Source organism: Schistocerca piceifrons, chromosome 1, assembly GCF_021461385.2.
Source record: "Schistocerca piceifrons isolate TAMUIC-IGC-003096 chromosome 1, iqSchPice1.1, whole genome shotgun sequence".
NCBI classification, from domain to species: Eukaryota; Metazoa; Arthropoda; class Insecta; order Orthoptera; family Acrididae; genus Schistocerca; species Schistocerca piceifrons.
This window is the reverse complement of record NC_060138.1, coordinates 415,843,174-415,857,570: the sequence shown is the minus strand read 5'-3', so window position 1 is coordinate 415,857,570 and position 14,397 is coordinate 415,843,174. Positions and strand designations below refer to the sequence as shown.

The following is a 14,397-nucleotide window of genomic DNA, read 5'->3' as shown; positions in this document are numbered from 1 at the left end:
CTCACCGTAGCGATGTGCAAGAGAGGGCAAATTGTCAAGGAGACAGCTTTCCTGCATGAAATAGAAGTAACAAACTTCAAAATGCCACAGTCACTTTAGTGTAGAACATTTGTTGAGATTACCGGTTTTGGCAAAGCTATTTTGCTGTCTTTGAGTATGTAAAGCATAAACTGAGTAAGTACAAAACTGGATGTAGGATATCTACATTACATTTTTAACAAAATATGGTTACAAAACATAACTTATGCACCACACCTCAAAGAATCTCATCCATGCGTACAGTAATTTGTGTCACATAATAAATAGTCATTCCAAGAACATGGCACAGTGTGTCGGCATGTCAGAAGTAAAATAATAATTATTTAAAATATGATTTACAGTGCACCAAATATGCATGCTTGTGCTAGTTTAAAATCTGAATACAGTATGATGATATGTAGCAAACATGAGATATTACAGTCGGGCATCAGGTGCCGCCATAGTAGTAACAAACAGAATTACAGCATTTTGTATAAAGCCTAAGCACAAATATAAATCCATATACATGGTTACAGCTCTGCAGATGATGAAGAAATTGATGAAATGTATGATGAGATAAAAGAAATTAGTCAGGTAGTGAAGGGAGATGAAAATTTAATAGTCATGGGCGACTGAAATTCGGCAGTAGGAAAAGGGAGAGAAGGAAACATAGTAAGTGAATATGGATTGGGGGTAAGAAATGAAAGAGGAAGCCGCCTGGTAGAATTTGCACAGAGCATAACTTAATCATAGCTAACACTTGGTTTAAGAATCATAAAAGAAGGTTGTATACATGGAAGAATCCTGGACATGCTAGAAGGTATCAGATAGATTATATAATGGTAAGACAGAGACTTATGAACCAGGTTTTAAATTGTAAGACATTTCCAGGGGCAGTTGTGGACTCTGACCACAATCTATTGGTTATGAATCGTAGATTAAAACTGAAGAAACTGCAAAAAGGTGGGAATATAAGGAGATGGGACCTGGATAAACTGACTAAACCAGAGGTTGTACAGTGTTTCTGGGAGAGCATAAGGGAACAATTGTCACAAATTGGGGAAAGAAATACAGTAGAAGAAGAATGGGTAGCTTTGAGGGATGAAGTAGTGAAGGCAGCAGAGGATCGAGTAGGTAAAAAGACGAGGGCTAGTAGAAATCCTTGGGTAACAGAAGAAATATCGAATTTAATTGATGGAGGGAGAAAATATAAAAATGCAGTAAATGAAGCAGGCAAAAAGAAATACAAACGTCTCAAAAATGAGATTGACAGGAAGTGCAAAATGGCTAAGCAGGGATGGCTGGAGGACAAATGTAAGGATGTAGAGGCTTATCTCACTAGGGGTAAGATAGATACAGCCTACAGGAAAATTAAAGAGACCTTTGGAGAAAAGAGAACCACTTGTATGAAAATCAAGAGCTCAGATGGAAACCCAGTTCTAAGCAAAGAAGGGAAAGCAGAAAGGTGGAGGGTGTATATAGAGGGTCTATACAAGGGCGATTACTTGAGGACAATATTATGGAAATGGAAGAGGATGTAGATAAAGATGAAATGGGAGATATCATACTGCCTGAAGAGTTTGACAGAGCACTGAAAGACCTGAGTCGAAACAAAGCTCCAGGAGTAGACAACTTTCCATTAGAACTACTGACAGCCTTGGGAGAGCCAGTCCTGACAAAACTCTACCACCTGGTGAACAAGATGTATGAGACAGGAGAAATACCCTCAGACTTCAAGAAGAATATAATAATTCCAAACCCAAAGAAAGCAGGTGTTGACAGATGTGAAAATTACTGAACTATCAGTTTAATAAGTCACAGCTGCAAAATACTAATGCGAATTCTTTACAGATGGTTGGAAAAACTGGTAGAAGCCGACCTCGAGCGCACTTAAAGTAGTAAAGGAGTTTTCCTGTTTGGGGAGCAAAATAACTGATGATGGTCGAAGTAGAGAGGATATAAAATGTAGACTGGCAATGGCAGGGAAAGAGTTTCTGAAGAAGAAAAATTTGTTAAAATACAGTATAAATTTAAATGTCAGGAAGTCGTTTCTCAAAGTATTTGAGTAATTCAGTTGCTTCAGTCCCAGATGGAAGTGAAACATGGACGATAAATAGTTTAGACAAGTAGAGAATAGAACCTTTCGAAATGTGGTGCTACAAAAGAATGCTGAAGATTAGATGGGTAGATCACATAACTAATGAGGAGGTATTGAATAGAATTGGGGAGAAGGGCAGCTTGTGGCACAACTTGAAGGGATCGGTTGGTAGGACATGTTTTGAGACATCGAGGAATCACCAGTTCAGTATTGGAGGGCAGTGTGGAGGGTAAAAATCGAAGAGGGAAACAAAGAGATGGATACACTAAGCAGATTCAGAAGGATGTAGGCTGCAGTAGGTACTGGGAGATGAAGAAGCTTCCATAGGATAGAGTAGCATGGAGAGCTGCATCAAACCAGTCTCAGGACTGAAGACCACAACAACAATGGCTTTTCTATTATTGTCTTATCAAACTATTAACATGGAACATCTTAGGCAAAACACAATTTCAGTACAACAAATTACATGCCTAATTGATTATGGTTTAATTTCTCTTCAATTATTCAGATATAAATCTCTAACTAATGTGGTTGTCCAGAAATAAGTTTCAGAAGATATGAAACAATGGAAAATACAGGATGGAATGTAAAAATATTAGAGAAGGAAAGTTGCTATACACCATATAGCAGAGATGCTGAGTCGCGATAGGCACAACAAAAAGATTCACACAGTTATAACTTTCAGCCGTTAAGGCCTCTGTCAGCAATAGTTACGCACACGCACACACGTGCGCCCAAACGCAACTTGCACACATGTCTGCAGTCTCAGATAACTGAAAACAACCTGCGAGCAGCAGCACCAGTGCATGATGGGAATGGCGACTGGGTGGAGGTAAGGAAGAGGCTGGGGTTGGGAGGAGGAGGGATAGTATGGTGGGGGTGGTGGACAGTGAAGTGCTGCAGTTTAGACGGGGGGCAGGAGAGAAGGTGGGGGGGGGGGGGAGGAAGTAGCCAAAAGGCGAGAAATAAAAAGAAATTAAAAGACTGGGTGTTACGGGAACATATGATGTATTGTAGGGAAAGTTCCTACCTGCACAATTCAGAAAAGCTGGTGTTGGTGGGAAGGATCCATATGGCACAGGCTGTGAAGCAGTCATTGAGGTGAGGGATATCGTGTTTGGCAGCGTGTTCAGCAACAGGGTGGTCCACTTGTTTTTTGGCCACAGTTAGTCGGTGGCCATTCATCCTGGCAAACAGCTTGTTGGTTGTCATACCTACATAGAATGCAGCACAGTGGTTGTAGCTTAGCTTGTAAATCACATGACTAGTTTCACATTTAGCCCTGCCTTTGATGGGATAGGTGATGTTAGTGACTGGACTGGAGTAGGTGGTGTTAGGAGGATGTATGGGACAGGTCTTGCATCTAGGTCTATTACAGGGGTATGAGCCATGAGGTAAGGAATTGGGAGCAGGGGTTGTGTAAGGATGGACGAGTATGTTGTGAAGGTTCGGTGGACGGCAGAATACTACTGTGGGAGGGGTGGGAAGGATAGTAGGCAGGACATTTGTCGTTTCAGGTCACAACAAGAGGTAATAGATACCCTGATGGAAAATGTAATTCAGTTGCTTCAGTCCCGGATGGTACTGAGTTACGAGGGGAGTGTTCCTCTGTGGCCAGACTGTGGGACTTTGGGAGGTGGTGGGAGACTGGTAAGATAAGGCACAGGAGATTTCTTTTTGTACAAGGTTGTAAGGATACTTACGGTCAGTGAAGGCTTCAGTGAGACCCTCAGTGTATTTTTAGAGGGACTGCTTGTCACTGCAGATGCGACGACCACGGGTGGCTAGGCTGTACGGAAGGGATCTCTCGGTATGGAATGGGAGGCAGGTGTCGAAGTGGAGGTATTGCTGGTGGTTAGTAGGTTTTATATGGACAGAGGTCTCTGCTGTGGAGGTTAACATCTAGGAAGGCGGCTTGTTGGGTTGAGTAGGACCAGGTGAAGCAAATGGGGGAGTTGTTGAGGTTCTGGAAGAATGTCGGTAGGGTGTTCTCACCTCCAACCCAGATAGCAAATCTTCCACTTTGACAGCTGCCCCACATTCCATACCAAGAAGGCCCTTCCGTACAGCCTAGCCACCAGTGGTTGTCGCATCTGCAGTGATGAGCAGTCCCTTTCAAAATATACCGGGGGACTCACTGAAGCCTTCACTGACCGTAATTATCCTCCCAACCTTGTACAAAATATGCCACACTCAGTTTTGTACTTACTTAACATATGCTTCACAGACCCAAAACCGAGCGAGGTGGCGCAGTGGTTAGACACTGGACTCGCATTCGGAAGGACGACGGTTCAATCCCGCGTCCGGCCATCCTGATTTAGGTTTTCCGTGATTTCCCTAAATCAGTCCAGGCAAATGCCGGGATGGTTCCTCTGAAAGGGCACGGCCGACTTCCTTCCCCATCCTTCCCTAATCCGATGAGACCGATGACCACGCTGTCTGGTCTTCTTCCCCAAACCAACCAACCAACCAACAGACCCAAAGATGGAAACATAGTGTCCTGAAACTGATAATCCGAATGAAGGCTCTACTAAAGCAATCATGCCATTCTGAAGTTTATTACTTCTATTATGTATCAAGCTAGATTGCTCAATAAACACATGAAAAGTATGATGGAATTTGAAACATTTAGGGTATACACATCCCCCCCCTCCCCCTTTCTGCCCGAAATACACTGAAGGCAAAATGTGCTTCAAATGCCAGAAGAAGCAATTTGATCACTTCAGCCTTCTGCTGTGATAAGTGTGATATACTGGGTATAATTAAACTTTCCCTATTTAACATGTTATAACACGGAAACTAATTACGATATGAGTACCAAACTTGTTAGCATTAATGTCCAGAGTATGGGGTGCATGATTTCCATGCGTCACAGTGCCACCATTCAGTTCCCAGGTGCTGTGGTAAGTCGTCTTGACGGACCAGTCGCAGTGCACTTCCTGACGTGTCAGCATGAGCTTGGACAAAAGGAGCAGGGCATTATAGGCAAAGCTCTATTATCAAAACAACAGTAATGCTGCAGCTGCACTTCGAGAATATCACCATCTGAAAGGATTACAGAAGGATCTTCTTTCTCCATCTGCTGTGCAGAGCATGGTGAAGTTTGAGTTTTCTGAAGAACTGGGTGTTGCTCCAGGAAGAGGCCAATGATCGGTTCCGCCACAGGTGGTTGATGAAATTGCTGTTGCTGTGGCAGACAACACTGTGCGTAATTCCCGATCTTCAGGTCCATATTGTACAGCAGCTTGTTCCACAGGACGTGCAACGAAGTGTTGACTTTGCTCTCCACTTTATCACAAGGCTGAAGTTGAAAAGGGCTGGCCCTGGGTCATGCTATGGACAGATGAAGCTCATTTTTGTTTGGCGGATGAGATGAACACACTGAATTGTCAAGTGTGAGAATCTTCACCTTCAGTCACTGTACATGAAGTTCTCCTGTATGGTGAACATGTCACCGTATGGTGTAGACCAAAGACATGCAGCATGACCAGCCAGCGTTACTGCGATTTGCCTTGCTAGCATATCATGCCCACCCTATAGGAGAGAGACGCTTTGAACTCAACAGTATTCGTGCAAGATGGGACCCCACCACACATCGCTCGTGAATTTACCTGCTTCTCTGAAACACATTTGGAAATGATTGAATTATCAGCTGATCATTTCCAAATGCTCGGCTGCCACGATCACCTGATCTCACTCCCTGTGATTTCTGGTTGTGGGGCTACCAGGAGGACAGGGTTTACCAGGGGAACATTCACACATGTGTTGATCTGAAGCACAGCATATCAAGAGAGGTAGCCAGTATACCTACAAACATGCTTCGTTCTGCTGTGCAGAATGCAATCCTGCACTTTCAGACTCTTCGGGACACTGATGGATGCCATATTGAACCCCTTTTTTAGCAGTAATGGTACAAGTATGTAGTAGTACCGTAGCTGAACATTAAAAGTTTTTAAATTTAATTGGTTCTGAATATTTTGCTTCCCCATGTCCTTGACATTATCGCTACCAAGTTTTGCACTTAAATGTTCATTAGTTTCAGTTTTATGATGTGTTGAATAGGGAAAGTTTAATAATAACCACCCAGTATTTGTTCCTTGCTGTAGTCTATAATTCTTCTCTCTCTCTCTCTCTCTCTCTCTCTCTCTCTCTCTCTTTCCCTTTCTCTTTCTAGCTCTTGTAGTCAACATTGCTTTAGAAATATTTTTATTTGTTAAATGATCGTCTGTCAAAGGACTGTCTTCCTACAATAGCTTTAAGTTATAAGAATTTTAATATAACATTTCAGAACTGTTTTATTAATCCTCTTCCAAAGTACTTTTTTTCCTCATCTCATTTTGCAGTATCTGAGTATCTTTCAATTATAATTATGCCTTTTAACATTTTGGTAAAGTACAGTAACTCTGGTGTGAATTCTTGCAGGTGTTGTCTGCACTCCTGGAATACCACCACCATTAATACCGAAAGTCAATACTGTATTTGATATTCATGTAACAATGGCTTCAAACCCCAGCAACTTTATGGTAAGCAAGACTAAATAATTGTTTAATATCAGTACACAGACCTTTGCTCCCAGATATTAGAATCTACCGTGTGAAAGTAAGCTAACAGCTATGTGACACCAAGAGCATTTTAAGTTTTCTAAATACTAGTTACGGAGCCTTAGTGCTTTGAGGAAGTCGAATGTCGGTGATCATAGCTTCAGTAATTGTGCTTGTTCTAGTTTCATGAATATCAGCTATTGTTTCACTATGGATGAAGATTTTTGTATGTGTCAATTGTCAGTACTATTCAGTAGTGCTATAGAGAGAACCTTTTACCTGCAGGTTATTGATAGATAGTAACAGTTCCCTGTTATGAGGATGTGGGAGACAGAGATAAAAATCTCAATGTGTGTCTGTCCTCATTTTCACAACCGGGGGTGGGAGAGGTCTCAACCTGGGGTCTGGGTGACGTTCCCTTCTTTCTTGATCTTTCTCTCCTCGTCCTCCTCCTCCTCAAGGAGGCAGTACGACACATTTTGCCTCCTGAAGGCAATAACTGGCCAGCAATTCTGACTAATAATATTTGTTTAACAAGTAGTCTACATTGGAGACATCAGCTTTCCTGTAGAGAATCATTACTACAAATGCTAGGCTGCACCTCTAGAAAATTATTAGGTGAAAATGAGTAAGTCAAAATCTACATCTACATCTACATTTATACTCCGCAAGCCACCCAACGGTGTGTGGTGGAGGGCACTTTACGTGCCACTGTCATTACATCCCTTTCCTGTTCCAGTCGCGTATGGTTTGCGGGAAGAACGACTGTCTGAAAGCCTCCGTGCGCGCTCTAATCTCTCTAATTTTACATTCGTGATCTCCTCGGGAGGTATAAGTAGGAGGAAGCAATATATTCGATACCTCATCCAGAAACGCACCCTCTCGAAACCTGGCGAGCAAGCTACACCGCGATGCAGAGCGCCTCTCTTGCAGTCTGCCACTTGAGTTTGCTAAACATCTCCGTAACGCTATCACGGTTACCAAATAACCCTGTGACGAAACGCACCGCTCTTCTTTGGATCTTCTCTATCTCCTCCATCAGACCGATCTGGTACGGATCCCACACTGATGAGCAATACTCAAGTATAGGTCGAACGAGTGTTTTGTAAGCCACCTCCTTTGTTGATGGACTACATTTTCTAAGCACTCTCCCAATGAATCTCAACCTGGTACCCACCTTACCAACAATTAATTTTATATGATCATTCCACTTCAAATCGTTCCGCACGCATACTCCCAGATATTTTACAGAAGTAACTGCTACCAGTGTTTGTTCCGCTATCATATAATCATGCAATAAAGGATCCTTCTTTCTATGTATTCGCAATACATTACATTTGTCTATGTTAAGGGTCAGTTGTCACTCCCTGCACCAAGTGCCTATCTGCTGCAGATCTTCCTGCATTTCACTACAATTTTCTAATGCTGCAACTTCTCTGTATACTACAGCATCATCCGCGAAAAGCCGCATGGAACTTCCGACACTATCTACTAGGTCATTTATATATATTGTGAAAAGCAATGGTCCCATAACACTCCCCTGTGGCACGCCAGAGGTTACTTTAACGTCTGTAGACGTCTCTCCATTGATAACAACATGCTGTGTTCTGTTTGCTAGAAACTCTTCAATCCAGCCACACAGCTGGTCTGATATTCCGTAGGCTCTTACTTTGTTTATCAGGCGACAGTGCGGAACTGTATCGAACGCCTTCCGGAAGTCAAGAAAAATAGCATCTACCTGGGAGCCTGTATCTAATATTTTCTGGGTCTCATGAACAAATAAAGCGAGTTGGGTCTCACACGATCGCTGTTTCCGGAATCCATGTTGATTCCTACATAGTAGATTCTGGGTTTCCAGAAATGACATGATACGCGAGCAAAAAACATGTTCTAAAATTCTACAAGAGATCGACGTAAGAGATATAGGTCTATAGTTTTGCGCATCTGCTCGACGACCCTTCTTGAAGACTGGGACTATCTGTGCTCTTTTCCAAACATTTGGAACCCTCCGTTCCTCTAGAGACTTGCGGTACACGGCTGTTAGAAGGGGGGCAAGTTCTTTCGCGTGCTCTGTGTAGAATCGAATTGGTATCCCGTCAGGTCCATTGGGCTTTCTTCTATTGAGTGATTCCAGTTGCTTTTCTATTCCTTGGACACTTATTTCGATGTCAGCCATTTTTTCGTTTGTGCGAGGATTTAGAGAAGGAACTGCAGTGCGGTCTTCCTCTGTGAAACAGCTTTGGAAAAAGGTGTTTAGTATTTCAGCTTTTACGCGTGTCATCCTCTGTTTCAATGCCATCATCATCCCATAGTGTCTGGATATGCTGTTTCGAGCCACTTACTGATTTAACGTAAGACCAGAACTTCCTAGGATTTTATGTCAAGTCGGTACATAGAATTTTACTTTCGAATTCACTGAACGCTTCACGCATAGCCCTCCTTACGCTAACTTTGACATCATTTAGCTTCTGTTTGTCTGAGAGGTTTTGGCTGCGTTTAAACTTGGAGTAGAGCTCTCTTTGCTTTCGCAGTAGTTTCCTAACTTTGTTGTTGTACCACGGTGGGTTTTTCCCGTCCCTCACAGTTTTGCTCGGCACGTGCGTGTCTAAAACGCATTTTACGATTGCCTTGAACTTTTTCCATAAACACTCAACATTGTCAGTGTCGGAACAGAAATTTTCGTTTTGATCTGTTAGGTAGTCTGAAATCTGCCTTCTATTACTCTTGCTAAACAGATAAACCTTCCTCCCTTTTTTTATATTCCTATTAACTTCCATATTCAGAGATGCTGCAACGGCCTTATGATCACTGATTCCCTGTTCTGTACATACAGAGTCGAAAAGTTCGGGTCTGTTTGTTATCAGTAGGTCCAAGATGTTATCTCCATGAGTCGGTTCTCTGTTTAATTGCTCGAGGTAATTTTCGGATAGTGCACTCAGTATAATGTCACTCGCTGCTCTGTCCCTACCACCCGTCCTAAACATCTGAGTGTCCCAGTCTATATCTGGTAAATTGAAATCTCCACCTAAGACTACAACATGCTGAGAAAATTTATGTGAAATGTATTCCAAATTTTCTCTCAGTTGTTCTGCCACTAATGCTGCTGAGTCAGGAGGTCGGTAAAAGGAGCCAATTATTAACCTAGTTCGGTTGTTGAGTGTAACCTCCACCCATAATAATTCACAGGAACTATCCACTTCTACTTCACTACAGGATAAACTACTACTAACAGCGACGAACACTCCACCACCGGTTGCATGCAATCTATCCTTTCTAAACACCGTCTGTACCTTTGTAAAAATTTCGGCAGAATTTATCTCTGGCTTAAGCCAGCTTTCTGTACCTATAACGATTTCAGCTTCGGTGCTTTCTATCAGCACTTGAAGTTCTGGTACTTTACCAACGCAGCTTCGACAGTTGACAATTACAATACCGATTGCTGCTTGGTCCCCGCATGTCCTGACTTGGCCCCGCACCCGTTGAGGCTGTTGCCCTTTCTGTGCTGGCCCAAGGCCATCTAACCTAAAAAACCGCCCAGCCCACGCCACACAACCCCTGCTACTCGTGTAGCCGGTTGTTGCGTGTAGTGGACTCCTGACCTATCCAGCGGAACCCGAAACCCCACCACCCTATGGCGCAAGTCGAGGAATCTGCAGCCCACACAGTCGCAGAACCGTCTCAGCCTCTGATTCAGACCCTCCACTCGGCTCTGTACCAAAGGTCCGCAGTCAGTCCTGTCGACGATGCTGCAGATGGTGAGCTCTGCAACTTTAAATCTCCCTGCATAAAATAACAACAGTAACATTACATCAACTTCTACAATGGAGAGGCACATCATGTGAATGCCCAGTTTTCAGGTGTTCAATGGTAGTTGTGCAACATGCTGTTCCACTTATCAGATTTATGATTTAGTGAACATGACTATGATTATTACCTTAACATTTATATGCATGTACAAAATATTTTTCAAGTTGAATTGTGAGACAGGTGAAATTCCAGACTTCAGATTAATTAGAATGGTAAAGTCAAGTGAAAATGAGGACAGACACACATTGAGATTTTTATCTCTGTCTCCCACATCCTCATAACAGGGAACTGTTACTATCTACTGCCCGCATTGAGGCTGATCCCTCACCTGTGGTAGAGTGGGAGGTCGTCTCAAGGTGTGGCAGGGGGCGAAAGACATTTCGGAGGGCTGAACGGAAGGCCTCTCCAGTTTGTCTGATGAACCGGTTTCAGGCTCTGTCTCAGGCTGATACTGATCTTCGGCCAGACATGGCTGCTTGTCCTGTTCCAGAGGTTGCCCCTCAGTCTGCAAGATCCGGGCAGTCACAGAGGGTGGGCTTACTGGTAGTTGGGAGCTCCAACGTCAGGCGCGTAATGGGGGCCCTTAGGGAAATGGCAGCAAGAGAGGGGAAGAAAACCAATGTGCACTCCGTGTGCATACCGGGGGGAGTCATTCCAGATATGGAAAGGGTCCTTCCGGATGCCATGAAGGGTACAGGGTGCACCCATCTGCAGGTGGTCGCTCATGTCGGCACCACTGATGTGTGTCACTATGGATCGGAGGAAATCCTCTCTGGCTTCCGGCGGCTATCTGATTTGGTGAAGACTGCCAGTCTCGCTAGTGGGATGAGACATTTTCACTGATCTTTTGCGGACGTGCACAGGTTCAAACATTGTTATAATTTGGTCTGATATAATAAACTTGCAACTGGTACATTTACTGTGCCCCTGCACCCTCTCTTTTCTTACCTCTGATTTCGTGTCCAATGCAATTGGTCTTTAGCTGGAAATTGGACACAAGTACTTTATCTTCCAAATTCTACCAAATGGTAGAACAAACTACTACTTCATATCTGCATATATTCATCCAACAATTACACATTGAAAACAAGTCGTGCAGTGTGTGTCTCCATATAATATTTGACATTACATGTGTTAGGTACATCAGATTTGATGTATCATAGCAAAGAACTCGAACTACTATTACTTTTTGTCTTGTGATTTAATTTCTGAGTGTCATGAATGTCCGCCTTTTGTGGAGCATGGTGTAACTCCAAGGCGGGGTTGGTTGCAAGGAGAAACCACCAAACCAACATATGCTGCAACGCTTGAGCCACTGCTAGTGTTGCCCCATCTGGTATAAAGATTACGTCCCTCCTCACTTAATTACATGCACAGCAAACCATATGCATGTGCAGCCTTACCAGGTAAACCAATGGAAAATATTTTTGTGATTGACGATTGTCATTCATCGGTACTATTGACATGGTGCAACACATCACTTTAACAAATTGATAGGGTAAACCAAGAGTTAACAATACCTTTTACTGATATTATTTCTGCACTTCCATGCTGAGATGTTCCTGGAAAGGCAGTGGGGGTAAAAACTTGGTGCAGTATGTGCCTTAATTCTCACATTTTGGCATTGTTTATACTTGGTGTGAGCATTCAGTTATGACTTCTATTTGATAAAATGAAGATCATTGTACCCCATACTTCCCTAACTTCAGCTTGTGCTCTGCCCCTGATAATGATGTCAACTGGATATTAAACCCTGATCTTCCTTCCTAACTTTGTTGAGCCCAGTATCTCATCAAAGCTGTGATGTTCATTATTCATCATTACAGTCTACTGTCCTTACAGCTTTGAAGGTGAAAGAAAACTGAAATTTTTGGTTAGTTTTTAAGACCATTATTGTCGTAAGACTCAAATGGTAATTTACCAACAAAAAATGCAAATAAATTTAGAAGGAAACAATGGTACTAATAATGTTAACATTTACTGTTAAGTTATTACACATTGTAAAAGTATGTACAGCAGTTTGATATTTGGATGTAAGATGTTACTGTTACTTCTGAATGATGAATTTTTGGATAAAACATTGTTGTATAGTCAGTTAAATATAATAGATTCTGTAAAGATTGAAGTTTGTCACTGAAGCATGTTGTGGTGATACAGAATAATCCAGATAGAAGTACTTACTTTATTCTCGTTAAAATTGTGTGTGTCTTCAAAAATAAAGAATATTCAGAAATTCCCATTACAAACTTCTTGGACTTAAAGAGGGGAGTGAATGTATAATATATTGAATTCGAACCCCTTGTTGGGAAAAACACTGTTTCTGTGCTATAACCATTTGAAAACGTGTCGGTAACGCTACCACCTGTACAGGTAATTAATTTGGAGTAACCCAGTACAACACTTGTTTTCCAGTTTCACTCATTAATAGCCATAGAAATTGCTTGTGTACTCCTTGACATGTTCTCTTCAACATGATACAGTACGGCCTCTTGCAGTTTTGATGTGTGGTGTTTCGTTGGAGCACCACAACTATGCCTGCTGATGATGAAGATACACTTTGTAGAAGCCATTACATAATTTTTGTGAAAAATATATGTGATGGAATCGGATGTTGTGGAGAATGATCTTGATAAAGCCAACCAGCAACTCTTCCATAACTGTGAGCTTCGCCATTCAGAAAGATTGTGTAGGTATAGCCTGCAAACATTTACTGTGCCATGTTGCTCTAACACACACAGACATGTGACTGAGGCTTGAACCAGGTCAGAGATAGGGTAGACATCAAATGGCAGAGGCCAGTCTAATGTAATCACCTTCCATCATGACTACTGTGTTGCATACCTATCTAGCAAATAAGTTTTCAAACAGCTGTAGCAGGGAAACTGTATGTTGCCCCTGTTCAGAATATTATGTGCTCCACTCTGCAAGTCATAGAAGCTAACAATGGGAATTTCCGAACACCTTGTACATCTTATTCCAGTTATAATAGCTAAAATAAAATTTTCCGGTTGTGTTTCAGGTACAAGCTTATGAAAACCTTGCAGCACTTGATGAAATGATGGACAAACTCCAAGAGAGGTACAATGAAATTGGTGGTAGCTCAGTTCCACAAAGTGTAGTTGAGGGAGAATTTTATGCAGTTCTTCATTCTGACCAGCTCTGGTACAGGTAATTAATTTCCTACAGCTGGTAGTTTTGTGCTGTTGTCATTCATTTTTATGGTGGTAAGAGGTAGTATAACTGTTATACATTGTTTTCATTTTCGTTCTATTTCCTTCAGTCAGTCTCTCCATTAGTTTGGTTTAATAATCAGTAAACGCTCCCTTGTATATTTATGACTTAACTGAATTTTGGTGAAAAGACACTTCTGTGGATGTTCTATAAAATTAAGTGATTACTCTGGAGATAAGAGTATTAGCTAATTTTAAAGAATTACAGTCAGAGTGACTACTAAAGAATTACAGTCTTGAGTGAGTGAGTGAGTACTAAAGAGTTACAATCAGTGAAAGAGTACTAAAGAGTTCGAATCAGTGAAAGAGTAAAATCAAAGAAAGAGTTGTTAATATGGAGCAAATTGTAACACTCGCTTGCTGTGACACAAACAGCAACTGTCTTGCAGGATTTTTAATTTTGACCATATGTTTGTCTAATGGATACAGGGTATCGTACAGTAATTTTGGATGTATGGTAATTTATAGAAAAACTAAGTAGGCTTTTACTTTGGGGATAATGAAAGTAGTAAAGTTCATATACAAATGAAAAATTGACTGGTCGCCAGCCCAACTAGGCACATTAATTTGAAAATTGAATATTAATTGTTGTAGTGACTTTCATTAAGATTCCTTTTGAATAGCACACTGGATAGACACGAACACAGGGCTAATCTAAGATGTGGGTGGCAGTAGTTACCATTAATGCACAAACCAGTAATCA

At 41.9% G+C, this 14,397-nt stretch overlaps 1 protein-coding gene across 3 annotated transcripts in view; it reads left to right on the top strand.

The window, feature by feature from the left end:
• Nucleotides 1–14,397, top strand: part of LOC124798408 (tudor domain-containing protein 7A-like) — a 192,227-nt gene that overhangs the window by 152,676 nt on the left and 25,154 nt on the right. For all 3 annotated transcript variants that reach the window (XM_047261814.1, XM_047261806.1, XM_047261822.1), the window contains 2 exons: nucleotides 6,539–6,639; nucleotides 13,484–13,632. In XM_047261814.1, coding sequence (XP_047117770.1) covers nucleotides 6,539–6,639; nucleotides 13,484–13,632 — 250 coding nt within the window. The remainder of the gene's footprint in view (nucleotides 1–6,538; nucleotides 6,640–13,483; nucleotides 13,633–14,397) is intronic.